The sequence below is a fragment of the Canis lupus genome, chromosome 10 (genome assembly GCF_003254725.2).
Source record: "Canis lupus dingo isolate Sandy chromosome 10, ASM325472v2, whole genome shotgun sequence".
Classification (NCBI taxonomy): domain Eukaryota; kingdom Metazoa; phylum Chordata; class Mammalia; order Carnivora; family Canidae; genus Canis; species Canis lupus.
In genome coordinates, this window is record NC_064252.1 from 62,208,739 (window position 1) to 62,235,389 (window position 26,651).

Genomic DNA, 26,651 nt, shown 5'->3' on the forward strand with positions numbered 1-26,651 from the left:
TGTGGGACTCGATCCTGAGACCCCGGGATCACGACCTGAGCCCAAGGCAGATGCTCAACCACTGAGCCACCCAGGCGTCCCATATAATACGCTATTTAAACTACTAACAACTTTAGTAGCATACAGAAATTTATACTTCTCTCCTGTTTTAGGTTATTGATATTACAATTTGCATATTTTCATATTATGTATCCAGTAATAAATTATTTTTTTTAATTTTTTTCCAGTAATAAATTATTGTATTTATAGTTATTTTTAGTACATTTTAACTTTTAAAGTAGAGCAGTAAGTGAATTATACAAAACCATTGCAATATTAGATAATCTGAGTTGAAGTATATATTTACCATTACCAGTGGGCTTTACACATTCATATATTTTTATGATGCTAATTTCAAATATTTTCCCGTTCATTTTTTCATTCTTCTGCTTGGTCAGTTAAGCTGTTGGAGCTTTCTGTATAAGTCTTGAGTTCAGTTATTGTATTCACCTCTAGAATTTCTGTTGTGTTACTTTGTGGTTTGTGTTTCTTTGTTGAATTTCTCATTTTGTTCATGTATTCTGCTAATTTTGTTTAGTTGTGTGATTTTGTGGTTCACTAAACTTTCTTAAGAGATTTATTCTTTTTTTAAAAGTTCTTAAAAAGATTTTATTTATTCATGACAGAGACAGAGAGAGAGGCAGAGACGTAGGCAGAGGGAGAAGCAGGCTCCATGCAGGGAGCCTGATGCGGGACTCGATCCCGAGACTCCAGGACCACACCCCAGGCTGAAGGCGGTGCCAAACCACTGAGCCACCCGGGGCTGCCCTAGAGATTTATTCTTACTTACTGGTCACACAGTTCATGGATCTCCATTTCTTTAGGATGTGCTATTGGAACTTTATTAGTTTCCTTTGGTGGTGTCATGTTTGCCTGAATTTTCATGAGCCTTAATTCCTTGCGTTGGTATCTGCATATGTAAGTGGTTTCCTTTTCCAGACTTTACAGGCTTTACTGTAGGAAAAGACCTTTACCGTTTAGCTTAGTTTGGGTTGCTGGGTGGGTCAGCTAGTAGCATTGTGGTGGGCAGGGCATGCCGTCAGGGTCTCCAGTTAGGTGGGCCACTGCCCATACTCTGAGTCGGAAGTCAGGGCTCTACTGGCTGGGCTCCTTGGTTGGGTGGGTCTGCTGGTTGGGCTCTGTGCTCAAGCGGGGCACTGGGCAGACTCCTTGAGTGGGTGTCGCTGCTGGCTGTGCTCCGTGGTCACCGAGGCCTCTGTATGGGCTCGCAGTTACCTCTGGTTAGAGGGGTAGTCACTGGAGGTGTTCTCTGGAAGGGCAGTACTATTGGTTGGACACTGTGATTGGGCAGGGCTATGGGCGGGTCTCCACCATTGCTCCTGGTTGGGTGGGGTCTCAGGCTATGCTCCCTGACCAGATGGTTCTGCTGGCTAGACTCTGTTCAGAGAGGGCCACAGCGAGGGCTTCCTGATTGCACCTGGCCTCAGGCTGTGCTCTGTGATCAGACCGTGCCCTGAAGTTGCCCAGGTCTGCAGGCGTCACTTCGAGATGAGGTAGCCACAGTGCTGCTGGGCTCTCCGATGGCGATGGGCCTCCAGCTGTATCCTGCAGCTTGCTGGGGCTGGGCTGTGCTCTGTGTTTGTGTGGGTTCACTGTCTGGGCTCTTTCTCTGGACAAGGCCCCAACCTCTGTCTAGCATTTGGGCAGGTCTGTAGGCTGAGCTTCAGGGCTGTTTAAGGTCACCATTTGGGCTTTTCAGTTATAGGGATCGGACACTGTGCTCAGCAACTGGTTAGGGTTGCTGGTTTGGCTTCCTGCCCAAGAGGGGCTGGAGGATGGGCTCTGGGGCCGCCCACATTCTCTGATCAGGCTTCCTTTGTGGTCCAGATGATGGGAGGCTGCCCTCAGCAGTTGAATGGGCTGCATATTTGCTTCCTTGCCTGGGTAGGGGCGGTAGATCGGGCTCCACAGCCGGTTTCAGTTCATTGACTGGATGTCCTAATGGGGCATAATTGCCAGCCCAGCATCCTGGCCACGCAGGGCTACCGGCTAGCTCTGCAGATGGCCAGAGTCTTTGCTCATGCTCTGCTACAAGATTTGAGCGCTGGTTATTGAAAACCCTGTCCCACTCTGTCTGATCCCCAGTGGTCCCTGCAAATGGAGACCCAGATGCGCCTTCTAGGAAGCATCCCCCAATGCCAGGTCCCCAAACGTGGACCTGCATGTCCACGTTTTTTCCCACTGAAGAACCCACAGCTCTGTGCTGGCATGGGAGAGGGGCGATTTAGTCAGTCTTATCACTTCTCTTCCCCTTCTAATTAGGTCCTTTCTCTCTGGCCTGCAAGGGTGCATTCTGGGATTTTCCCAGTGGTGTCTTGTCTATGGATAGCTGCTAGTTGGTTTTGTGAAGGGGACTGAAGTCAGGAATAACCTGTGTTGCCATCTTGATGTCCCTGAAATCGGCACCTTGGTATTGAAAGAAATCCAGCTACCCGGAGTCCAGTGCACAACTTCCCCCAGCCACAACCTGCCTCCCCTCATGCTTTTCATGATTAGAACTCATTGCCCCTTTCTGGCCTCTCATCCCTTGTGTGACTCCTCTTCAGGACAGCCCTTTATCCTGCTCTGACCTGGTGAAGAGTATCAGGAGAGGAAAACAGGAGCGTTGGTTAAAGGTCCTCTTCCTGCAACCTCATGCTTCCACCTGGCCCCTAGCTTTGTGGGCGCTTTCATTTACCCCGCCTTCCTCGTTTGCTTCCCCCGCTGTGGGCCCTTCGCTGTGGGCCCTTCGGCGGCCTTGTCCTCGGTGGCGGTGGCGGTGGCGGCACCGCTGAGGAGGGTGGGGGCTATTCAGTGAAGTCAGTTTTGCATAAACCACTTGTTACTTTGCAATCGAAGAATGTATTTTGTTCATTTTAGGTTTAAAGAATCTGGTGCAAAGCACAAAGGATTGATTGAAATGCCCAACCTTTCTAAAGAAAATGAAGTAGATGACACCGAGGTGAGGGATCTGCCAGTTTTTTTTTTTTTTTTTTAATAAGTCAAGCTTCTACTGTGTATACATGGGGCATTTGAAAAACCGTTTAATAGACTGCGATTCCCGTGTGGTAGTTTTGGTGGATCGTGTCGGGTTCGTTCGCCGAGGTTGCTGTCCCGTGGGTGTGGAACGGAGCGGTGGGAAGGCGAGTAAGCCCCGCCGCCCCAGACTGCCCCCGCCGGGTGCCACGCGGCCCATCGGCACTCGGGGTGGTAGCAGGTAAATCCCTGCGGCGCCCTCACGCAGATGCCCAGCTTGACGAACGGGGTTTGGTTTCTGCAGCTTTGCTGTTTCCCTTTAATAGTGAAAATTCTCAGCTTTTCGCTGGCATCCCCTTTGGCCGTATCGCGTGGGTTTTGGCAACGTTGTCTGCATTGCTTTTGACCGGCTGCCCTCGCTCGCCTGGGAGCTGGAGCTCTCTGGAGCTCCCAGGCTTGGTTTTCGGTGACTGCCCTCTTGCAGCTGGAAAGCTTGGTTCTGGGGAGGGACCAGATGTACCATTTGTCGATTTTCTAAACCAAGATAGTTTGACAAAGGGTCTGATTTGCGAACATATTTAAATGTGAAGTCTAACAAAGAACAACTAAACCACACTGAGCGACATGCCTACGACTCGACTCGCCTTCACGCGAGGTCACAGAACGCCGGCAAAGGGGGCTCAGACCCCCCTTCACATGGGTGGCTGCCCTACTAAGGGCCGTGATTTCACCTGTTCAGATGCAGCAGAGACGTTTTACATCATATTAAATGAGCCTTTTAGATTCATCCTTTGCTGGCTTACAGGACAGACGGATGCATGAGCCGGGAGCAGGCCCAGCTCGGGTAAATCACAGGGATACTAAATAGTTCAAACCGGTACGGCTTTTCATTCTCAGAAGACCACAGAAGCCTTCCAAGAGCGGCATTCTGATGCTTCCCTCTTCCTCCCCTCACTCCCCGGCCCTTTTCCTCCTCCCTCTCCCAATCCCACCCCCCTCCCCACAAAAAAAAGTAAAAAAGTGTAGCCCAAGGTCCCGTTACTGTGGGAGCTTGATTTTTCCTAATTACTCTGGCTTTGGGGTTCTAGACTAGCGCTGTTCAATAGAAATGCAATGCAAGCCACATATGGAATTTAAATTTTTCTAGTAGCCATATTAAAAAAGTTAAAAGAAACAGGTGAAATTAATTTTAATATTTTTATTTAACCAAATATATAAAAAAATACCATTTTAACATGTAATTAATATCAAAATTATTGAGATGATTTTACATTGTTTTTGTATTAAGTCTTCAAAGTCTGTTGTGGATTTTACACTTATAGCACATCTCAAATCAGACCAGCCACATTTTAAGTGCTCAACAGCCAAATGTGGCTAGTGGCTACCATACTGGACAGCGCATTTCTAGACCCTGATAAAAGCCATGGGGTGACTACATCATCAATATAATACATACACATACACGTAACATTGTATATGCAAATCAAGGGTTCACATTTCTAAGAAATCCACTCTAGATTTGGCCATCGACCCAGTCAATGGACCTTTGATTATAAACTCTTACAGCTTCTCAAAGTCTGCGAAGAAACCTGGCACATCTCTTGAGTTCACTTCTTCCCCTCAACATCACGTTGCTTCTCCCAGCCATATGTCCTGATGTCGTAAGAGCACATCAAACCAGATTTTTCTTAGGTATTTTTCTGATTTGTAGGTGAACGTGAGTAAAAAGAAAGGAGATGGGGATATACTGAAGGATCTTATGAAAACTGCAGGTACCTCCAAGGTCAGGGAGGCCCTTGGAGATTACCTGAAGGCACTTAAGACGGGTAAAGAAGGCAACCCTTGTGAACCAGAGGGTCCCTTTTCTATTTACCCAAGTTATGCTCTGTACTGTGGTCTGGATTCCTAGGTTAGGGTGATGTCTGTAAGGCTTTGGAAATACCTCTCTGTGCTGCAGGATAAACTGTAGTCTGGAGGTTGAGAGTCACAAGTAGGACCGTAATTAGTGATGATTGGTACCATACACCTCACAAACTAAATTTTGCCTATGGAATTGCTAAGAGTTTTCTGGAATGATAGTTTTATTCAGTTTGTCTAATTTACTTGTTCAAGGTCTATCTTCTGGAGTGTAAGCTCTAAAGGGGCAAAGAAGGTGTGTGTCTTGTTCACTGCTGTATCTCCAGCTTCTGGCACAATGCTGGGCATATAGTAGGTGCTTATGAATAAATCCTTGTTGAGAGAATGAATGAAAGGCTTTACAGACACAGTTGAAATTTACCTAGATCATACCCTGCATGGAAGTAAGGTTATTCTCTTCTTTCCTAAATTAGAGAAGTCACCTGCCAGGCAAAATGACCAGTGGGGCCCATATGTTTGCACCTCATCCTTGGACTCGGTTACTGGAGTATCTAGGTAGCTGGCCCACAGGCTTGAACACTGTGAGGCCAAGCTTTGTGAGGTGGTGGTGAAGCAATTAAGGGTCTGGTTTTGACAGTAGGTGAAGGTCATAAAGCTAGTAGTAGTTTTATAAAATTGAGCTTTTTGGAAAAATTTTTTTGAAAATATCACTCTTTTACCAAGAACTAAATAAAAGTGAGGCATTTGAAAAGACAGGCATTGGTTGCTGTGGAACTCATGTTCATAATTAGCATCTGTAAAAAGATGATATGGTCTTGAAATTCTCAATGGTATAGAAATTCTTTACAAGTATCAGTTCTCTTACTGTATGCTGTTTTGGACTTTCTGCCTTACTGTTGGTGCTGAAGGGGAAAAAGGTTTTTTTGTTTTTTAAAATCAAAATCACTTCTTGTAGGTTTCTTTATTTACAATGGGAATGATTTTACCAACGAAACCTATGGCAACCCAGGACTCAACAGTTAAAAGGAAACTGAGGGAGAATACCTTGCAGGTATGACCTCTAGGGCAAGTATGTAGGGAGGGCAAAGAAAGTGCTTAATGAGGATGCTCCCAGGCTCTAAATGATGGGGAACCGTAAAGGCTAGTGAGGAGGGCAGGGTCATGCATCTTTACATCTCCTGCCATTTTTAGGGGAAATGATGAAATGAGACTTTCATCCTTGATGGAAACAGGCCTTCTTGTGGGATAAGTATTGAATTTAGTTCAGGACAGTGTCCTAAGGCTGGGTTCTTTGGTTGGCAACAGATTATACAACCAGGTGACTTTGAGGTTCACCTACAATAGAAAAAAACCTCTCCAGACTTTTGGGTTGGGAGGTTTTAGATCCAATCCTTGGCATCTGGTGGTGGCAGTGGTGGTGGGGGTAATTGACACCCTTTGGCCTTACATGCTGTTGTCCTTTATATGCTTATTTTTGTGCCCTCTGGGCCATTATGTCCAAGTAGGAGTTGGGGTATTAAGCTGTGGCCTGCGAGTGGAACAAAGCTGAAGGGCTCACAGGAACAATGAGCGGTGTTTCACAGTAACCAGGATGGGTGGTGCTAAAAGGCTTTTCGTGCTATTTCCATGTGTCTCGAAGGGGTGTGTGGAATTTGGGGACATTTTGGTGTTTTATTAAGAGGGGAAGACAGAATTTTAAAATCTCTGTAGCTGTAACTCTGGGCATGCTAGTTAGTTATCTTTTTTTTTTTTTTTTTTTTTTTTTAGCTAGTTATCCTTTGGAACCTCTTCTTGAGATTCAGGCTTCACCTCCAGTGGGGTGGGTGTAAGGATCCAGGGATCCAGGATCCACTATGGCAATGCACATGACAGAACTGTTTGACACAACTATAGAGCAACTGTACAACATCTTCACCACAAAAGATGTAAGTAACTTCTCAAGCTAGGATCTTCAGTGCTGACATGAAGAGAAAATGTGCCACTAAGAACTAGGGCTGGTTTTTAGTTTCCCATATGGCCGCCATCTTACAATTTAATTGAAGGGATCTAGAATGGTAGTGATAGAAGTCTTTAACTCCTAAAAAATTTAAGAGGGTAAAAGATGGGCACTTGAGGGAAATATATCCACATTTAGGGGACCCATTACTGAGTTTTCTCCTGCTGAAAGAGAGGGAGAGAAAGCTTGTAAGTAAAGGCTTCAGATTCAGGATTAAAAAACACAAAACCCAAATCACAGAAATTAATATTTTGCATTTAGGTTAAAAAGGTTTAAGACAGGCTGGACTAACATGTCTGCTGTTTGTTTTGCTTGTTTAGTTGGTGCAACAATTTTCTATATCTCCTGCGGTATTAGAAGCTGAGAAGGGGGGGAAATTCCAAATATTTGATGGGAACATCACTGGTGAATATATAGAATCGGTAAGTAATCTTTAGGGTTAAAGTAAGCTGGGACTGACTCTTCTGTTAATACTGCTTTATTTTTATCTTTTTATTTAAATAATTTCTACATACTCAGTGTGGGTCTTGAATTCATGACCTCAAGAGCAAGAGTCCCATGCTCTTCCAACTGAGCCAGCCAGGCACCCAAATATTGCTTTTTAAAAATCCATGCTCTTTTTATCTTGCTTTCGGTTTTTATCTGGGCTCACGGAAACTTGAGAATTTTATAAAATTGGTTATAGTAAAAAGTTATATATACTTGGTTGTAGAAAAAAACATGTTACACCTACTAAGTAAATGATAAAGATGAAGACTTATTTGGACAGTAATTATGTTAATGTTTATGGTTCATAATTAATTCTCAGGTCTTGCTCTGTAAAAGTTTCACATTTCTGCCACTAAATCACTATGATCCACGTTGCCCAGTGTTGGTTGCCTCACCCCTTGACATCAGTGACACTAGTAACCAAAATAGAGCTGGACTTCTGTCCTTGATATTGCTGCTGTTGAGGACCTTGTGGCACCCATGAACCATCGGTTCTCACTGGTGCTGCCGAACACCCTGGAAGATGGGTCTGTACTGTTGTTCATTCAGTACCTTTAGTACGTGGGTTTTAACGACAGGATTTCCTGTATTGTTGGGAGTTTTAAAAGCTGTCTTAAGGGAATTTCCCCTTTGTTTTTAGTTGACAAATAAAAATATTGTCATGAAATGGAGATGTGGGAACTGCCAGAAGGTATGTTATTAGTATTCTGTTACTAGAGTCTACACTCAAGCTTGCCCCTGTGCCCCACCCCCCTGAACACTATCCAACAGTTGCACTGAATTTTGTGCCTACTGCAGGGCAAACTGAATTGCAATTAGACTGTAAAGGAGTTCCTGTCTGTAAAGAAGAGAGCATGAAATTCTGTTGGCAGAAGCACCATTTTCAAGAAATAAAAGGTTTACTGCAGCTGACCACCTTTTATAAGGGTATTACTTTTTGTAAGCAGGAAAAGTATCAAGTTTACTTCCTCACTATTTCTCTTTTTAAAAAAGAAAAAACACAATTTATATTGGATGAAATCCATGAACTTACACAGAATTCGAAGCACTGATTGACTCTTTACTACGACTAGACTCTCATTGGGTTAAAAGGTAGCAAGCAACCTGGAAATTCATTATTAATCTTACCTCCCACAGATGCTTCTCTGGGAAGACATTGAGCCTCTGGGTACAGATAGTTGAAGTTTCCGACTATAGTTGAGCTGTAGTTTTAGTTCAGGAAGACAAAATAAATGGCACGTTGATACTATTCCTTTATTTTACTTCAGGGTTTTTAGGGTCTGTAGCTCTTAGGTTGCAAAGCAGCAGCATGTTGAAGTGAGGTGCATCAGGCCTTCTCATGAGGCTGCTCCCTGCAGCAGTTCCACACTTTGGGCGGAGGCCTGAAAGGCTATGGGGGAAGTTATTTTTTGGGCCATGACTCCTGCTAAGGAAATAGAATATAATGGAGAAGTACTTCCCTCCCATTCAGTTTTCTCATTACTTTCATCTGAGAAGACTAAAGCAATGTTAAATGTAAACAAGTGAAAAGTCATCACAATCCATTTAATTAAGTGCACAGAATAGCAATCAGTCATGTCAATAAAAATAAAACAATTATTTTTACATCAAGTGTGCTTTATTTCCTCCACAGGTATTCTGTTAAATAAAGCACCATTTATATACTGCCAGGCCACAGCTAAAGAGGATTCTTTACAGAATCAAATTTCTTGTGGTTGTTCCGTATACAAGTAAACTTAATTTCGATAATAAGAACCACAGCGATCGGAGGCGATCTGCCTCTATTATAAGGTACAAAACTGGCACAGAGGACACCATATTATACACAGTAAAAATGCTGTAAGTTTAAATTACATTGTACAGGGCCAGGGAGCCCTGTTCCTCCCAGACAGCCGTGTTAGATGAAAGCCACTACAGTGAACTCTTAATTACATAAAACATACCCCTTATCTGATTGCCCTTTAGGAAGTATACTGAAGATGCAAATGTTTCCATCTGGAGTTCGGCCTGACCAAGAGTTAAGCCTATGAATCTATCTTGCCATTCAAGCAGAGAGCACGGGACAAACTGAAGCACAAAAACAGAAATAAGCAAAACTTATACAAACAGCATTGGGGGGAGAGGGGACCTTAAAAGTAGACATGCTACATCTAATGTCAAGAAGCAGCTTGGTTTCCTTTGCCAGATATCCTCGTGACCACATGGATCGTAGATTCAATGGTCCTACACAGAGTATCTAGAATGTCATGTTGCTGCATGTGACTAAAGAGTCCTCTGGAATGGCCACAACTGAGTGATAAAGCAGCCTCGGGGTCCTGGGAGGGCAAAGCTTGACCATCACAGCTTCTCAAGTCAGCTAAGTCAGAGAGAACTGCAGAGATAGAAGTAGAAGGGAATTCAGATTCTTCCTCAGCTAAGTTAGACTCCTTGGAACAGTGGAGGTCCTTAAATTCTTTACAGTCTTCAAATCTACCATCACTGGACTGTTCTTCTGCATGCTGTGACCTGATATTTGACATGTCTTCTGAAAACGAAGATGGAACTTCCATTCGATATTCTTTAACAGAACTATTTTCAGGGGAAGGAAGATCTTGTTCAGTTCCTGGATCAATAATTGAGGAGTCTCTTGTCTCATTGTCTGAAGTGCTAGTTGGGGTTAGGACCTCCCTGGTTTCTGTTTTCATGTCGCTGATACAACTGTCTACGGTGTGTTCCTCGTCACTGCTAACACGCCTTCTTTTAACAGGAGTTGCCCCTTCATCATCTGTGAAAATGAACATCATTCTCTGAAAGGAGTCATTAAGATCACACTGGGGGTTTTGTTTTTAGCACTTCTATGTAGGAGACCCAACCGAACAGACAGCTATTGTAAAGCCAGTTATATGGAGTGCATTCTTCCCCTCTCCCACCCTAAAGGTAATATTAGTCCAGAAAGCTAACCTTTAGTTTTTCTTTCTTTGGCTTCTTGCTCTTGGAGTGAGTTTCTCTGCTGCAGACAAGTCCTACATTTGCTTAAAAGCTCTTGCAGAGTTGGAATTAGAGCTGGGTTTAATTGCTTGGGAGTGTGAACTGACAGGAGCAAAGCAAGTGCCCGCAGATCCTATAAAAGCCAGACAGGAACATTTCAAGTACTAAAGCTAATATTTTGACACCGCTGTTTTGTGTTTTAACACACCTCTACTTTTCTAGGAATCCGTTCTGGCATTTTTAGGGAATGCTAAAACTAGAAAGCCAGCATTAGGATATTACTATATTTTATGGGTTCTAAGTCATTAATACCAATATTTTATCTGTCATGCCACTAATTAGGTCAAGTAAGTGTTCTGAAAAGGCAAAAAAAAAAAAAAAAAAAAAAAAAAAAAAGGTAGAATTTAGATAGAGATTTAAAAAATAAGCCTTGAATTATCCCTGAGAAATTAAGGCCTCCAATCTGGAGATCACAGTTGCTCAATTATGATTTCTGGTAAGTATCCAATAGTAAAGTCTTTCTTACTCAGCTATGTAATCTGTTCTAGCATCTAAGCAACATTTTGTTATCTGGGAGGCCACTGTTGGACAGGTGCTAGCATTCCAGGATCGTATGACCTGGCAATCATGGGTATCTATATAATGCAACTAATTCCCTAAATTTTAACTAAAGCCAAATTTAGAGTTGACTTAAGGAAAGCCCTGAAGTGCAGGACTTCCACAGTTCTTAACCCCTTTTATTTATTTATTTAAGATTTCATTTTTAAGCATTTCTGCACCAAGGGGGTGGGGGCTGAAACAACCCCAAGATCAACAGTCACATGCTCCTCCAACTGAGCCAGCCAGGCACCCCAATTCTTACCCCATTTAAAGAAGCACTTGCTTTGGAAATTTCAACTCTGTTGGTGAAATCAGATTGCAGGTTCTGATACTGATTTATCAAGTTTGTAATTAGGGTGCTGATCAGATTGGCACAGTTTGCTTCAGAGAACACTTGACCTTGAACCTGGGGGAAAATTTTTTTTAAAAAAAATCTCCAAAAGACTAAAATAATGAAAACACAACCATTAACTGGTTGGAATAACACAGTAAGTTTCCAAAAGCAGGACATACCTTTAGAAGAAAATGTGTCATGAATGTGTAGACAATGTTGTTGTTTAGAAAAGTTCTTTCATCCATTAGGATACATTTTATATATTCTGCAAAAACAGGATCTTCACACAAAAGCTTGATGCAATTTTTTGACATAGCAGACTACAGTGGGGAAGAAGAAGTACTGATGGTTGAGCACTGAAATAACTGCAAGGCTTACACATTGCTTATGATGAACATCCAAAGTCATTTTACAACCTATGAGAAGCCACTTTTAACTCTACTAATCTTTCAGTCAAGTAACTGTCCTCCCAGTAAACTAAATCATCTGCACTTGGACTCTACAGGTTGAGTATAAAAGGAAGAGACTTGTAACAGGTTTGAGGGGCAAAACGAAAAAATACATTTCGAAAGAAATTCAACTTTATTGATCTAGCATTAAGAGAGGGAACAAGGACTGGACAAATAAGACTAGCCAAACAGGATAAAAATGTTTTCAGGGGACCAAATTAATGAATAATTAATAGGTAACCAAACTACGTAGAGGAAAAGACAAATTCTAAGAATTAAATTTATTCCCTAAGAGGAGTTAAAACGTTAAGAAATATAATTTGTTAAGTATCCTTTTCCCCCCATGAATACTGCCAAGGTAAAAAAGCAAATCTCAATTACCTCACAAAGATAATTAGTGGGTCCCCAATATATGGAAAGTTTACTAAAATTTGGTTTTCCTGTTTTTAAATGGTCATGGCTCTTAAACACAAGTAGTATGTCTTTAAGTAGATATACTCCCTAGATTATATGTATTTTAGTAATAGATAATTTGTATGGAAGACAAAATGGACTATTTAAGAAAATAGGACAAACTTTAAATATGTACAGGTATATACTTAAAATATCTTATTGGAGTAAAGCAACTTGGTAAGTACACTCAAGTTCATCTAAGAAATCAGGAGTCTAACAGGACCAGGACCCAGCTCTTCAGATCCTTGGTGTCATGAAAATCTGCCTCATTCTACCAGCCAGAGCCTCCGCCTGCTGCCTGTGTTTCTTGATGGCTGCTGCTACCACGCTGGCAGGGTTTTAGGAGCTTTAAGAGAGTTTGGTGGTGTTTTAAAGGAAGTTTTTGGAGATACGGAATTCTGTGGAAAACAAGCCAATAACGGGAAGAGTAAAATGCTGGAGTAGATAAAACAACAGGGAAGCAATAGTGGCACAGTACAGAAAACCAAAAAAAGCAACTACCCAAATCAAGAAGAAGGAGAAGAACAGTAGTAGGGGCAGAGGGGGAAAATGCAGAGACCTGCTCCAATTTATGAAACTGACCACGTAGCTAAAAGAAAAAAAATAAATCTACCAGCAAGTCATTTTCTCAAAGTCCGCAATATACTAAAAGCCCAGTGATCAATTTAAACTAACCTTTCAAAGAGTCCTATTGTAGAAAACAAAATATTTCTTTAGAGGCTAGAGAAGACTCCATTTCTATACTTGAGGAACCCACAGTTTGTAAGGAGGAGACAGAGAAACAACTATCATAGCACCACTTGACACACATTCACGAGGAGAATAAACAGCATTACAGCCCAGGCAGGAGGCTGCACCAGAGGCATACAGTGTTTCAATGTTTCAGATGCTGTAATTTGGGTAAAGTTTAAGCCAAAGTAAACAAATATCTCTTCCTCTGGGGATGGGCAGCTGCAACCAGGCAGGGAACCAATAGCTTGCTTTTTTTTCCCCCCTGAGTCTAAAAGTGAGGATCTTTTATGCATGATCCAAGCAATGAGCCAAATCTTAGGACCAATTAGGTTTCTCCCCACATCCCTGCCATTCTCCCCAACCCCTGCCCCAATTAAACAAGCATTATTGAGGTGCCCACTTTATTTTAAAGAGTTGGCTCTTAGATACTTAAGATAGGTAGGATACAGTTTCCTGTTCTCAATGAGACTGCAGGTAAAAGTAAGTGATCAGACTCTTGAACACCTCTCCAAAGTAACAAGGAAGAGGTAAAGAAGACTGCTACAATGGTTTCTGCTAGTTTTAAGAAGGATGGAGGGGAGCAAGAGATGGGGCAGGTGAGGGAGAGCAAGTGGCATATGCCTTCTTCCCGTAAATACACCTCTCTGTTTTCGATTTTTAGCACAACTGTTTACATTAACCTATAAATTACAAATTCAAATTATAAATAGCTCATTTGAAACATCCTCTGGGATACAAATCTACTAAAGTAAAAATCTCAAAATGGCAACTTGATGCCCAATACTCAATAGCTATTATTTCCATTAATCATATTTTACCTACCAAGATTCTAAAACACCAATTTCCAGCTTGTGTTCAATCCACTGTTCCTAAAATTACTGACCAAATGGTCAGATGAGATGACAGACCAAAATCATCTAAAACTCATTTTCTTTACCTGAGTCTGGCATAGCTCAGTCCAAAGTTTGGGGAACAGTGCAAGATGAAGAGGCAAACCTTCATAGGCAACTAGGACACCTAATATTTAAAAAGAAATCAGAATAGGTTATAATTATAGATTACACTACTGAGATATTCAACTCTGCAGGTACAATTCTATAGGCATCTACTCATAACTATTAGTATTTTCTACATGTTTTAGAACTATATAGAATACTTAAAGGGAAAGAATTCATTCCAATGCTTTAACCAGGGAAATATTTTAGAATGCAGTATACTTTGGCGGAATCCACTCACATTCCACACCTCATTCCCATCAGGATCTGAGGTAACTTAAACCAATTCTGCTTTTAAAGAATTAGAACTTTATCTGGGACAATTTCATAAGGGCTATTGCAAGTGGTTCCAAAGCCTTCTTGGATTAAGGTACCATTCTATGTATTAGATAATTTTCATGGACTAGCTAAATTTGGAGAGGAAGGAGGGACAAGGTTAAAAAGAGGATGTGGAGAATTAGAAAACATAGTGTTCCTTTTTCTTTTACCTTGTTTCTCCAAAGCCAGGGAAAATTACCTTTATGGTAGATTTGCATAAACACTGCTCTTGAGTCTAACAGCTTCTAGCCTTGTCTCCAAATTCTTCTGGGTGGACCATACTTAGCTGTATGTCAGTGTCCTATTTGGAACCTCTATTGTTTCAACCTTTCCTCTTCCTATTCCAAATGTCAAAGCGTATCTTTAAGAAATGTATTATTCCTCTACCCTCTGCCCTCCTACCTCTCAAAAAGCACAGAAGTTGCTATACCCACAGGTGTAAGTAAATTTCTCATTCTCCATACTACTAGTATCAGCAAAGCCAGGGAAAATTGATGATGGAGGAGAAATATAATAAAACTATTCTCCTCTAGTTAAGAAAAAATTATGAGTTAGACATGAAGTCAGCAAACTTTTTCTGTAAAGGGCCAAATAGTAAATATTTTAGTCTTTGCAGCCAAATGATCTCTGTTACAACTACTCAACTCTGCAGGGTAGTATGAAAGCAGTGAAAGACAACACCAAATGAATGGGTGTGGCTGTCTTTCGATAAAATTTAAGAATACTGAAATTTGAATCACATGTAATTTTTGTGTCACAGAATATTTAGAATAACCTAGCATTTAAAAATTTTAAACATTAAAAAATGTAAAGATCCTCCTTAGCATGCAGGTAAGCTCACTGGTTATACAAAATCAGGCAGCATGCAGACTATTACTGTTTATTGGACCAAAAATTCAAGAAAATCTTAGGACAGGAAAGTCAGATCAGTCATCCAATTTGGTCATCCAAGGATGCCAAGATTCCCTTTTGTGGTAAGCCTATTTATTTTCCTGTCAAGATTAATCCCTTTGTAGAGAGACACCCCCCCCCCCAAAAGAAATGATAGTCACTCTCCTTTGTCCTAACCTAATCTGGATGGGGATGGAGGCATTTACCCACCGTAAGAGCACAATACACATAAGCAAATGAGGGCATCAAAATTGTTGGGTACAGGAAAGAGTTTCCATGCTCCCTCGTCTCTGCATCATAATTATCCATAATCCATAATTATCATAGACCAAAGGTTGGCAAACTCTGGCTTGCAGGCCAAGTCTGGTTCACAACCTGTCTCTATGGCCATCTGAGCTAAAAAGGGCTTTTGTATTTTTAAAGGATTGTAAAAAGAACAGTGAAGAAGAATACGTGATGCAGACCATACATATGGCCAGCAAAGTACACCCTTTGCAGAAAGAGTCTGCCAACCTCTGAAAAGGCTCTTCTGACCTTAACCCTCTCCGGTGAAAGTATACCGTACATCACAATTTTTTCTTTAGTTTTTACTTTTTCCTCAATTATTCATCAAAGCATAATAATCTTTATTCCTATTTTCCACAACTACCAAAAAGCCAGCACTATCACAACAAACAAAACCATGGAGGATTTCTGTAATCTAAGATCACTTCCAAGTAATAATCTGATACAAGTATCTTTATTTTACAAGAGAAGAAGGAAATAAATATACACTGGCATCTACTGTGCTAGGTCTATCAGATAATTACATTTAATTTTCTCGTCAACTTTGGGAGGCATTGTTTTATCCTCCTTTCGTCTCTACTCAATGAAGAAATCAGGCTGAGAGAGATTATCTGCTCAGGTTCATCGCAAAAGCCAGCGAGCACAATGTCTATCCCAGGTATACCTTATTCTGAAGCCTATAATCTTTTCAGTCATCACTGTATTCCCAAACTTCAGCCATTCATATCACTTTCATTATTGCTTTCCTATCTATCCATCACCTGTACTGTTTACTTAATACTAATCTTTGGATTCACTAATTCTACATTATTAGCCTTAGGCAGCATAACATCTAGGAAGTCACAAATTTGGCATACTAGTTGTATATTTTTGTGACATGGTAAGAGGCATACGTATTTATAATATAAAATTATTTTCCCTGGACCATCTTCCACACTACACTCTGAAAAACACTGCCACCTACATACAGTGAGCCAAAGTTACCTCTCTCACAGTCCTATTTCCTGAGTTGCACCTCCTTTGGAAGGAGGGCATCCTTTCAGAGCAACACAGTTTCAGTTTCTTTCTAGCATTTTCACAAAGCACTGAGGATCAGGTGCATCTTGGCTCTGTGACTCAAGGTAGAGGCCAATGCCATCTTACTCCACACATTCCTCCAATACCTTCTGGGGTGTCTTTCTTACTGGGCACAAAGCACAGGGAGAGGCAATCAAGCACCACGTCCAAGCCTTGTCTCATGAAACAGGACAGGCAGGCCTAAGACATACTGGCTTCTGCCCATCTTTCTTCATCCTGTGACTTCAGACATCCTCACTGGGTTCATATTCTCTACCCCATCCACAAAGGAACTAATATACAATAAAAAAAAAAAAAAACTATTCCAAATATCTTTCCCTCATTAGTAACACTATATACTGAAGAAGCTACTAGATGCATTATTAAATCTTTTTAAAACTGTTTTTGTAGGTAAAATGGCAATTCAGATGATTGTTGTGAGGATGAAATATTTTATATGTATATTTACTAGTTCAGGTCATCTCCTATCTGAACTGTATTAGGATTGTTTGGTTTTCTATAGGAGTATTTAGACCATCCAAGCATTATCCATGAAGTGGTAGCTTCTGCCAATGGATAAAAGCCCACAAGTAATGCTCCACTACGGGACCGAATCATCAAGACATTTTAGAGCCTAAGAATTCACCTTGTTCTCACTCATACACACTAAGCAACCTTCTGCTGTTTATTTGGTTTTCCATGTAGGTTACTGGAAAAAAAAAATCTGTTGGCCCTACCCATGGAATATTCAGATCCTTGTGCCTGTTCTTCCTTGTTGTAAATTAACAGACTGGTAATCAATTGCTAAATTATAGATATATCTATTAAGTGGAATTACTTAGTATAGGCCTAGGATAAATGGATTTGCCCTTGTTAGACTGGCAGAAGTTGCCTTCTGATCTGCACTGAATGACTGGTATATTCATTCACCTTTCTAAGTCGTCTTTGGAAAACAGCTAACCAGCTGTCGTCTTTCCAATCACAATGTACCACACTGACATCAAAAAAGGTAAAGCATGAACCAGAGCTGTGCTTTTTATAATCTGAATTTCTAATTTGTTTAGTTTTACCAGCTGTCGTAATTTTTTTAATTCTAGAAATTTTGAAGATTTCCAATTTTTAGGTATACCATGTTGCTTGCAAAATTTCCTTTTACTATTTTTTACTTTCATTTACCAATGCATTCTGAAAACTGTCAAAAGCAACGTTAAATAGTAAAGGTGACAGATTGTTGTTTTATCTCTGAAAATGAAAATTACCTAGACCTTGAAAGCAACCCATAATTTCATCCTTACACAGCTGGGAGTATGTATATTCCTCTAGGTTTTGTGTGGGTGTTTTTTTTTTTTTCTTCCACATGTACTAAGTTATTTTTCCTATTGTTGTAGGACTGTGATCACATTCTGCATATTGTTTTCCAATTTGCTTTTTTTCATGTAATCCAAGGTCATTTCCTATCCTCTTAAAGACCATATAATACAAACTATTTAATGACTCTATGATAAATTACAGATTTACTTAACTAAGCTCCTACTAACGGACAGTTGTTTCCAGTTTTTACCCAATAAAAACTGAATGAAAATAAATAGCCTATGTATGTTGTTGGACACTTTTATAAGTAGAGTAGGGTAGACTCTTAGATCTGGTACTGCAGCATCAAGGGCCATGGATAATCCAAATTGGCAATACTAATATGCATCCCTAAACTGACTCCATTGTAACAGCTCTTCTTTCCCCAAACTGTTTAAACATGTATACCATTTAAACTTTATATCATAGTTGGGGGGAAAAATGAGAGAAAAGAGAAACCAACATTAATAAGGAGAGGCAACCCTCCTATGGTTACCAAATATTTAGTAGTTTTGTATGTGTGAAGGAGTTGCCTGTTGACGTCCTTTACTTATCTTACTAACGTTCTTTCCCATCTCACTGAATCCTAAAAATCACTGTATTGACAATACTAGCCATTTACCTGTTTAGAATGCCAGTATTTTCCCCATTAGCTGTACTTTAACCTATGGCATTTTTCAACACGTAGTATTTTCAGTTTTTATGTTGCCAAAATTGTAATTTCTCTTGTTTATGGGTTTTATGTCCTGTTTAACATGACCTTTCAAGTTGGACGGTACTATCTATATGATTCTATATTTTTCTCTAATTTTGTTATAATTTTATTTTTCACAACTAAATCTTTGGGTTAATCTATTTTAGTCTAAGTGATAAGTAGATTAATAAAATTCTGCCCCTCCTCTCCCTACATACGTGATTCCCTCAATACCATACCGTCTCCACAGGTTTGATAGGTCATGTTTACTGTCTTCAGAATCCTCATGTATCCTTATGTTTGTCTGGGGCTGTTTTTGCCCGTGTATGTTTTTCTACCTATGTATTTCCATACCTACAATACATAGCTTTAAACATTATAGTTTACTTTTATGTAAGAAAGGAGAGAATAAACCTGTATTTGCTGTTTTCATGCAAAAAAAGATAAAATTAATATAAGTGGAGGGCAGGCCTGTGAATGGTATGGTGATGTGTACCTTTTGTTATTTTGAATTATAAATTATGATATGTAAGTAAATCCTAAAAAATAAAATTAAAGATTACTGATCTTTAGTAAGTATTTCAGAAATTAATAGTGTCAGGTTCTCCTATTATTCTTTTTTAGAATCTTTTTTGGTTAAACTCTGTTGTTTTTCAATTAATCAAAATACTGTAGTTTCAGACACTTATTTCACATGGCAGTCGTAGCTTTATTCACTCTCCCAAAATTCTTTCCTCCACTTTTGTTTCCCCTAACCCCATGCCCCTAACCTACAATTCTAATATACAATTATTACATACTTCCTTTTTATCTCCTAACAAATCATAAAATCTACTCAGTTACCTATATAAGAATTACTACAAAGTCTTTTCCTCAAAACTAAGTGACTTACAAACCAAGTTTTGAGACAATCCCACCCATGGTCACAATATTGGCCCTTGGATCTAATCTCAAGGCTCAAATGATTAAAGACATAACCAATTTAAATTTACCCTTCCCTTTCTTTGTTACCAAATATAATTTAAGAAAATTACACAAATTAAAAAAAAAAAAAAAGAAAATTACACAAATTAGGGAGCCCTGGTGGCTTAGTAGTTTAGCACCACCTTTGGCCCAGGGCGTGATCCTGGAGACCCAGAATCGAGTCCCATATCAGGCTCCCTGCGCATGGAGCCTGCTTTTCTCTCTGCCTGTGTGTGTCTCTGCCTCTCTCTCCTTCTGGGTCTCTCATGAATAAATAAATAAAATCTTAAAAAAAAAAACTACACAAATTAGAACTCCTTATCAACTTTCTGCTCCCCGTTACAGTCATTAACATGGGCTTAACTTCTTAAGCTTTTTCCTAGTGACTCTCCTTGGAAATAATCATTTCAGCTGAAAGTGGAAGTTAACTTTAAACATTGGGACATACTCTCTTCATTCAGATGAGGCATGAGGAAAGCACTGCTTTTAGGTCTCTGTTAAAATAGTGTCTAATTTTCTGCATTAAGATATAATGAGTTCCGGAAAAGGTGGAAGAGTATGAGGATCTAACAAAAATATATAACTCTGAAAAATTTCTTTTCCTGCTCAATTTGTAACGGCTTTGGTTTCTATTCAATACACAGCCACCAGTCAAATCTGGCTTAGTTAAAATTAAGATAAAAGTTCAGTTCCTTAAATCACATTTCAAGTTCTCAACACTCACATATGGCTTGTGGCTATCATATCATGCACAATGATGCAGTTGGAGAATATTTCCATCCTCAAAGAAAGTTCTATAGAATGGTGCTATGTAGAAAACTAAACACTAGGAGGCAGCATCAACAGTGCTTCATGGTAACAAGAGGAATGTAAGTATAAAGTATTATGAGAGTTGATTCAGCTAATGTTGAAGGCTAAGTGTATGTCCATCCCCTCCCTCTCTCCTCCTCTCTTCCATGTTTAATTTCCTCAAAATTGTGTATCTGTATTGATGAGGAAGACAGTCCCAAACAGGGTAAAACGTTCACTATTTGATCAGAGCTGTTCAAGCAGCTAAAATAGCTCCTCACATAACTTCTGGTATAAATTATGTGAACATGATTACCAAGAACCGTTCTCAAGGTCAGCATTTAGTAAGTCCCCCTCCTTATCTGGGAGTAAAGCTGTGTTACTAGAATTCCTGGACATTTTCTCACACTTGATCACTGCCACTGCTAGGTTTTAGTTTTTTACCAAGTGCCATGACCAAACTGTGTAATCATGAAATGGCCAACCTGAGTATGTGCTCCCTGCCCACCACCCCCAACCTGGCAATTCAGCCGTATGTATATAAAACCAGCTAATGATAACCGATGGAAGGAACAACCTTTTAAATCTGAAGACACTAATCACTTACCAATAAAATGGTTTTTCTGAAGAAGAATTATCCCTGACAGCTGTTACCACTTCCTTCTTCTCCGATAATGAAACCTAAGGTATGTTCACATATCTTGCCCTATTTAAAATCGATCAAAACTTTTCCATAGAAAGAAGGGGTTGTGATTGAGGAAAAGCACAAGGGGGAGGTTCTAGAGCATGGCAATATTCTGTTTCTTGACCTGAGTGGTAATTCCATGAGCATTTCACTTCCTATGCTCTGAAACAAAACTACACAACACTGGGAGAGGATCCTGGGCCATCCCTAAAGAAGTTAAGATTCAAAGAACACACAGAGTCTGGGAACTCTGGAGGTCCTGGGATAGGGGACATGTCTTCTAAAGACTTATCAGCTAGAAAAAGTCACCCACTGGCAGCAATTCTCTTATAGCTCTCAAGCACATCCTGGAGTAATTTGAGATTTTACCCCTTTTATAATTCACTGACGGTTTTGTTTTCTATTTCTCATATCTTCCTTTTTCAAATTTCCTTTCTTCTCATTCACCTCTCTGTTTCATGAAACTTACCTCCTAATTTACTCACATATGCACCTCTGCTTCACCCTGGCAAGCCCACTCAGTTTGCTCTTGGCATTGCCAGCTCCAAAGCACAGCTGGCTCTATAGATCTCATCTTATCCTCAAGATCAGGGCTGGGAAAGTCCACCTCTCTAAGCCTGCCTCCCTAAGCAGAGTAGTTTTTGGTTTTTGTTTTAAAATTCTGCTGGGCAGATGGAGGAGGACTTGGGCTTCTATGTACAAAAGTGATCAGCCCTACTCCACACTCCTTTATAGGCCAGCTGAAACTCTGGGCAGAACTATTCAATGGAAACCAGTAAGTTGGTGTTTTCTTAATAAAAATAAAAATGTTCCCAAGAATAATTAATATTTTTAAACCGGCACTTTAAAAAAGAAAAAAAGGGTTGTCTCATTTTTGTCTCCCCTTCCTAAGTGGCTAGGGGCTTAAAATAATTCAGTGGAATTTACTGCTTATCTTTTATACTTACTCAGCTTAACTAATGTTTCAGTAAATTTTTCACAGTTGATTGCAACTCGGCATAATAGATGGATGAATTGATGATAAGAAAAGAAGTAGTCTAGCAGCATACGATCATAAACGTCATCTTTGCCCTGAAGGTTAAAGATGATAAAATGGTTGCACTTAAATTGTATAATAAATTAAAGAGCATATTTTGTGCAAATGTAATAAGTTTAACTAAAAAGCTGATTAAATATTTAAATTCTATAAGAACCTACTTTTAAATTCCAAGTTTCTAGAAATGTTAAGATCTTAATTGTCACAAGTTTATTTTCAGTGTGCAAATGCTTATCAATTAAAATTACCCATTATCTCTATATACTTTCTTTAATCAAGTAAAATTACTATAGGATTTTAAAATGTGACACTTTAGTTCTACAGACATCATCAAGAAGAGCTGAATTAAATTTGATTTTTGAAATAGATTTCAAAAGTTTTCTGGAATGGTTACTGCAATGTTAATTATTTTAAATATTTTATCTTATGAGAAGTATATTTAAGATCCAAAGACGGTGGGCAAGGGAGAGTGTGAATGAAGCAGAGTGAAGAAAGATAAAGGGGGAAAACTGTTTAAAAAATGTTGAAACTGAGAAATTATCTTGTGTCAATGTACGTTCTTTATAATTTAGAATTAGCATTATTTTAGGATACGCATTAGAAGAGAAGAATCAAGACTACAAATGGTCAAGCTATCAATCAGTGATATTAGGCTTAGGTGAAAGGATTATAATTAAAAGGGCAGTAAAAGAAGTCATTAATTAAATGGCCAAATTTAAACAATAGTAAATACCTAACTTGACTTTTCAGGTTTAGATATATGGCCCAGTTATAATTTAGCCTAGTGACAAATACTAGTAGGACTTTCTATTAGGGTATTTTTTTTTTTTTTTGAGGGAGGAAAAAACTTACTACTTGTGCTTATTGTTGATTTTGCAAATATTCAACCAACATCTCAGAGCACTAAAAGGAAAAAGTCCAAATGAGTCTAATCTTCTTAGGATCCACAAAATGGTCATTTAAGTTTAATATAACTGCCAGAGGGGAAATTTCAAATTACTGTGTACTACAGAAACATGGTTTTCCTGGCATCCCAACATACCTTACTGGTTTCCACCATTGTGGGCAAGAGGCACATATTGAGTTCAGGGCGCGGAGGCCGAATATTGCTTTTCCCTCCTATTAGCTTGATATTTTCTCGACAAGGGAAATAAGGTCCAAGAGACACTAAGACATTAAAAGTGTACAGTAAGAATAAATGGAAAAAAATAAATCTCCATGTTTCAGTGTGCAGAAAGATTAAATACCAACCACATTCAAGTACTGTGCTAGATGAATACGTACTTGGTATATTACTATGATGATAAGTACAATGGTTGTGTTGTAGAAATGGAACCAGAGTATGAAGAAAGTCATGAGGACTCAAAAGCACAAGTTCCTTGAGAACATCTGAAAATAAAAACACAATATGAGTATTAAAAAACTAGAGTATCTCTAACCTGCTTCTTTCGAACTCACAAACCCTGTTAGGGTGACTAGTGGCAGCATGGCAGGCGACAAGTTTTAACGAGTCAAACTGTTTTAGCTGCTGACACTGGGAGAAATTCTGTCTGATGTTCAATCAAATCTGGATCAGCACACTTACTAACCATAATACAGTCATCATTTAGAAACCAAAGTTTAAAACTATTTATTTGTATTCTATTTATCCAAGAGAAGCGTCACGGAGAAGAGTACACTAAGGGAAATATTTAATGCACATTGATGACATGTCTTCCAAAAAATCAACCAAAGCAACTTAGACGGAAAATCCAAGGTTCAAAGTTCTTTGGATCTAAGATCTAATCCTTAGTCTACTTTTAATGTTTCATGATGCTAGATGGACTAATCACACAGAAGTAAAGCTCGTGATGACAGGCTATTGACAATCAGAGGTTAGTGTAGTATAGACCAGTAATTCCACAGAACATCAGGCCGAAACGTGCCAAAACTTACTGCTTACACATGACAGCCATTCATGTCATTTCGAGAAACTGGTAATAAAGTTACAGTCTCTAGAGAGAATTTTTTTAAATGGCTTCTAAACTAGTAAAACAAAATTCAGTATAAATTTAAAACGAGGGAGGGGGGATCCCTTAACAGGCACAAATTATCACCTTATTATAACTATGTAATCAATAAAAAGGCAAAATTCTTGGGAGTCTAAGAACAGCTACTGTGTCTAGGCAAAAGAACAGGCAGTAAAATAATCTTCCGAACCCTTTACAGTATCAGCTCTCCTTTGCAAACATTTGCATGATCCTACCTTATTTATATAGGACCAGAAGATTTCAGAGCTGGAAGATATCTAGAGGTAACCTAAGGACAAAGAGCCCAGATATACTACATGACCTGCCAGTGATCATATAGCATAATTATTGGCATGTTGAGAAATGTAACTAGATTTTCTAGGACCTGCTGGCCATTGTAACACATAAAAAGGACAAGTGTCTTCCAAACCCTGCATAACTAATACCACATCTTACAAAGAATATTCCACAAAAATCATCTTCCATTAGGTTTTTATACAGATGTATTTTCCAACTAACTTACCTATACAGGCATTTCTAAGTTCTGGAGGACTATAGGAATTAAGAAGAGTTAACAGTTTATGAGCAAACTCAATTCGTTCCTGCCACTGAATTAATGCTTGTTTCACATCTGCAAATACAAAAGTATACATAAAAATGTCATTTGAGTTCAAACTTCCTCACAATTATTTTCTATTATTATCTACAGGATGCTAACACTAAGAATATCTAATGACAAACATCTTTGGTGAAAGCTAAGTGATGATTTTCATGAGATGGCTACTACTGTGAAACTTGACAAATTTCTTTAAGCACATACTCTAGGGATGAGTATGTCCATTTTCTAGAAATTTATATGAAGTTCAGAGTTCACATGCAATTTTACAGGGACACAAGACATGGGTTTTATAGTTATTTCTCTTAAAACTAAAAATGGTCTAACCTAAGCCATGGAGGTTTCCAGCTGGAGAACCTTCACAAAACACCCATGTTGTTACTGTGCTTGGGAAGTGTCTCCCTATCTTTTAAATCTTATCATAACACTTATAGGATGCTTGCCTATTTTTTAGGCAGGCATAAGAGAATAAACAAAAGCACTCCAGCCTTATACCAGGTCATGATGAACATTTCCTGATGGTTAGCCAGCAGCAGCCCCATCTTCTACATAAACTAGAGATAAAGATAAATTCTCTGAAGGATGTGGTCTGAAATCCTTATTTCACTCTTTAATAGTTGGAAGTAACAAAAATAAGGGATGCCTAGGTGGCTCAGTAGTTTGAGTGTCTATCTTTGGCTGAGGGCGTGATCCCAGAGTCCCTGGATCGAGTCCCACATTGGGCTCCCTGCATGGAGTCTGCCTCTCCATCTGCCTGTGTCTCTGCCTCTCTTTCTGTTTCTCTCATGAATAAATAAAATCTTAAAAAAAAAAAAAAAAAAGGGAAGTAACAAAAATAAGAAGTAGGAATAATCAAACCTTTTCTCTGAAGATAAGGGCGTGTGGACTTCAAAACCGAAAGGAATATGGACAGAAGTTCTACTAAGTCTCCAGTCACATGGCAAGCTGTGGCTTCATGGTACATCATGTGCAGTGTGTTGAAAGACTACAAGTGATTTAAAAAAAAGGAAAACCTCATTTCATTTTTACTTGACTGAGCCACAAAATGGTAGTACTCATCCTTTATGACAGATGTTTTCAGACCTTATGTGTGTGCATATATGCACAAAGCAAATATATTTGCTGTCTACCTAAAAGTCAAATTCTCCCAAGTCAGATCTTTTATAAAATATAAAAACAGTGCTCACCTTCAGAGCTGATATTTTATGCATACTTTCTGGTCTGAAGGAATAACCTGTTTAATCAGTTTGTTTTTCATTATTCTTTGTTCTAAGACCACAAGCCTTAGAAATTACAAAGCAGCAGGCAACAAGAAGATTGGGTAGAATGGGTGACTGCTTTAACTAACTTTCCAGGGCTTTGGAAGAAAGACAATGGTGAAATGGTTGTCAGCCATACCCAAAACAGTAAATCTGAATGAAGGGAAAGAGCTCCAAAAGGAAGAATTCCTTTAATTTTATTGGCTTGTTAAATCTTTTAATTCCAAATCCTTAGTTTTTTTTTTCCTACTTCATTCTATAAAGGTTTTCTAATCCTCTCGAATCAGTTCCCTATAACCTATAGACCATCCACTATTTGAAGTTCAAAATGCATAGTCTAGAATCGGTGGTAGTACATAATCCGGACAATGTACTTCTGTGGCATTCAAACAGTGTAAGTTGTGACAATAGGAACCATGTCTGCTTATTCACTGCTCCTTCTCCAATGCCTAGCACAATGACTGGCACAGAGTAGACACATTCAAACATCTGGTGAATGAAACAATGAAATTCTCACTACTTTTCATACTTTTGTTCTAGCCAAACAGAAATAATAGCATTTTTCAAATACAACAATACTTTCTTGCCTCTGCAAGAAATTACCAAGTCATTTATCTAGATGCTCTCCCACTTATTTTTACAAGTCCAAATTTTTCAAAATACAGTTTCAAATATGTTGTATTCCTATTCTATAATACTATTGACTGAAGAAAACTATCCTATCTCTTACATCTCAAGGTACTCTTGGCATATACTCTTTTATCTTCTCTCCTTTGCTAGACTTAAGGGGTAAAATGCACCTTTATGGCTTTA

General features: G+C 39.2%; 2 protein-coding genes across 3 annotated transcripts in view; one reads left to right on the forward strand and one right to left on the reverse strand.

Annotated features, from left to right (window-relative positions):
* The first annotated feature begins 5,109 nt into the window (after positions 1-5,109).
* Positions 5,110-8,402, forward strand: LOC118355888 (activator of 90 kDa heat shock protein ATPase homolog 2-like). Its single transcript, XM_035721672.2, has 3 exons — positions 5,110-6,797; positions 7,189-7,290; positions 7,998-8,402. The coding sequence occupies exons 1-3, from the start codon at positions 6,726-6,728 to the stop codon at positions 8,058-8,060; spliced, it is 237 nt and encodes a 78-aa protein (XP_035577565.1). The 5' UTR covers positions 5,110-6,725; the 3' UTR covers positions 8,061-8,402.
* A 479-nt stretch (positions 8,403-8,881) lies between these two features.
* Positions 8,882-26,651, reverse strand: part of USP34 (ubiquitin specific peptidase 34) — a 244,189-nt gene continuing 226,419 nt past the window's right edge. For both annotated transcript variants that reach the window (XM_035721667.2, XM_025468624.3), the window contains exons 71-80: positions 25,438-25,564; positions 24,487-24,594; positions 23,239-23,343; positions 22,997-23,121; positions 21,866-21,989; positions 13,830-13,909; positions 11,438-11,578; positions 11,187-11,330; positions 10,298-10,457; positions 8,882-10,121 (exon numbers count right to left, since the gene is read on the reverse strand). In XM_035721667.2, coding sequence (XP_035577560.2) covers positions 9,514-10,121; positions 10,298-10,457; positions 11,187-11,330; positions 11,438-11,578; positions 13,830-13,909; positions 21,866-21,989; positions 22,997-23,121; positions 23,239-23,343; positions 24,487-24,594; positions 25,438-25,564 — 1,722 coding nt within the window. In that variant the 3' untranslated portion in view covers positions 8,882-9,513. The remainder of the gene's footprint in view (positions 10,122-10,297; positions 10,458-11,186; positions 11,331-11,437; positions 11,579-13,829; positions 13,910-21,865; positions 21,990-22,996; positions 23,122-23,238; positions 23,344-24,486; positions 24,595-25,437; positions 25,565-26,651) is intronic.

Coding starts and splice junctions, on each gene's coding strand:
- LOC118355888 (XM_035721672.2), top strand. CDS start 6,726: ATGGCAATGCACATGACAGAACTGTTTGACACAACTATAGAGCAACTG. Junction 6,798..7,188: donor ACATCTTCACCACAAAAGAT/GTAAGTAACTTC, acceptor TTGCTTGTTTAG/TTGGTGCAACAATTTTCTAT. Junction 7,291..7,997: donor CTGGTGAATATATAGAATCG/GTAAGTAATCTT, acceptor CTTTGTTTTTAG/TTGACAAATAAAAATATTGT.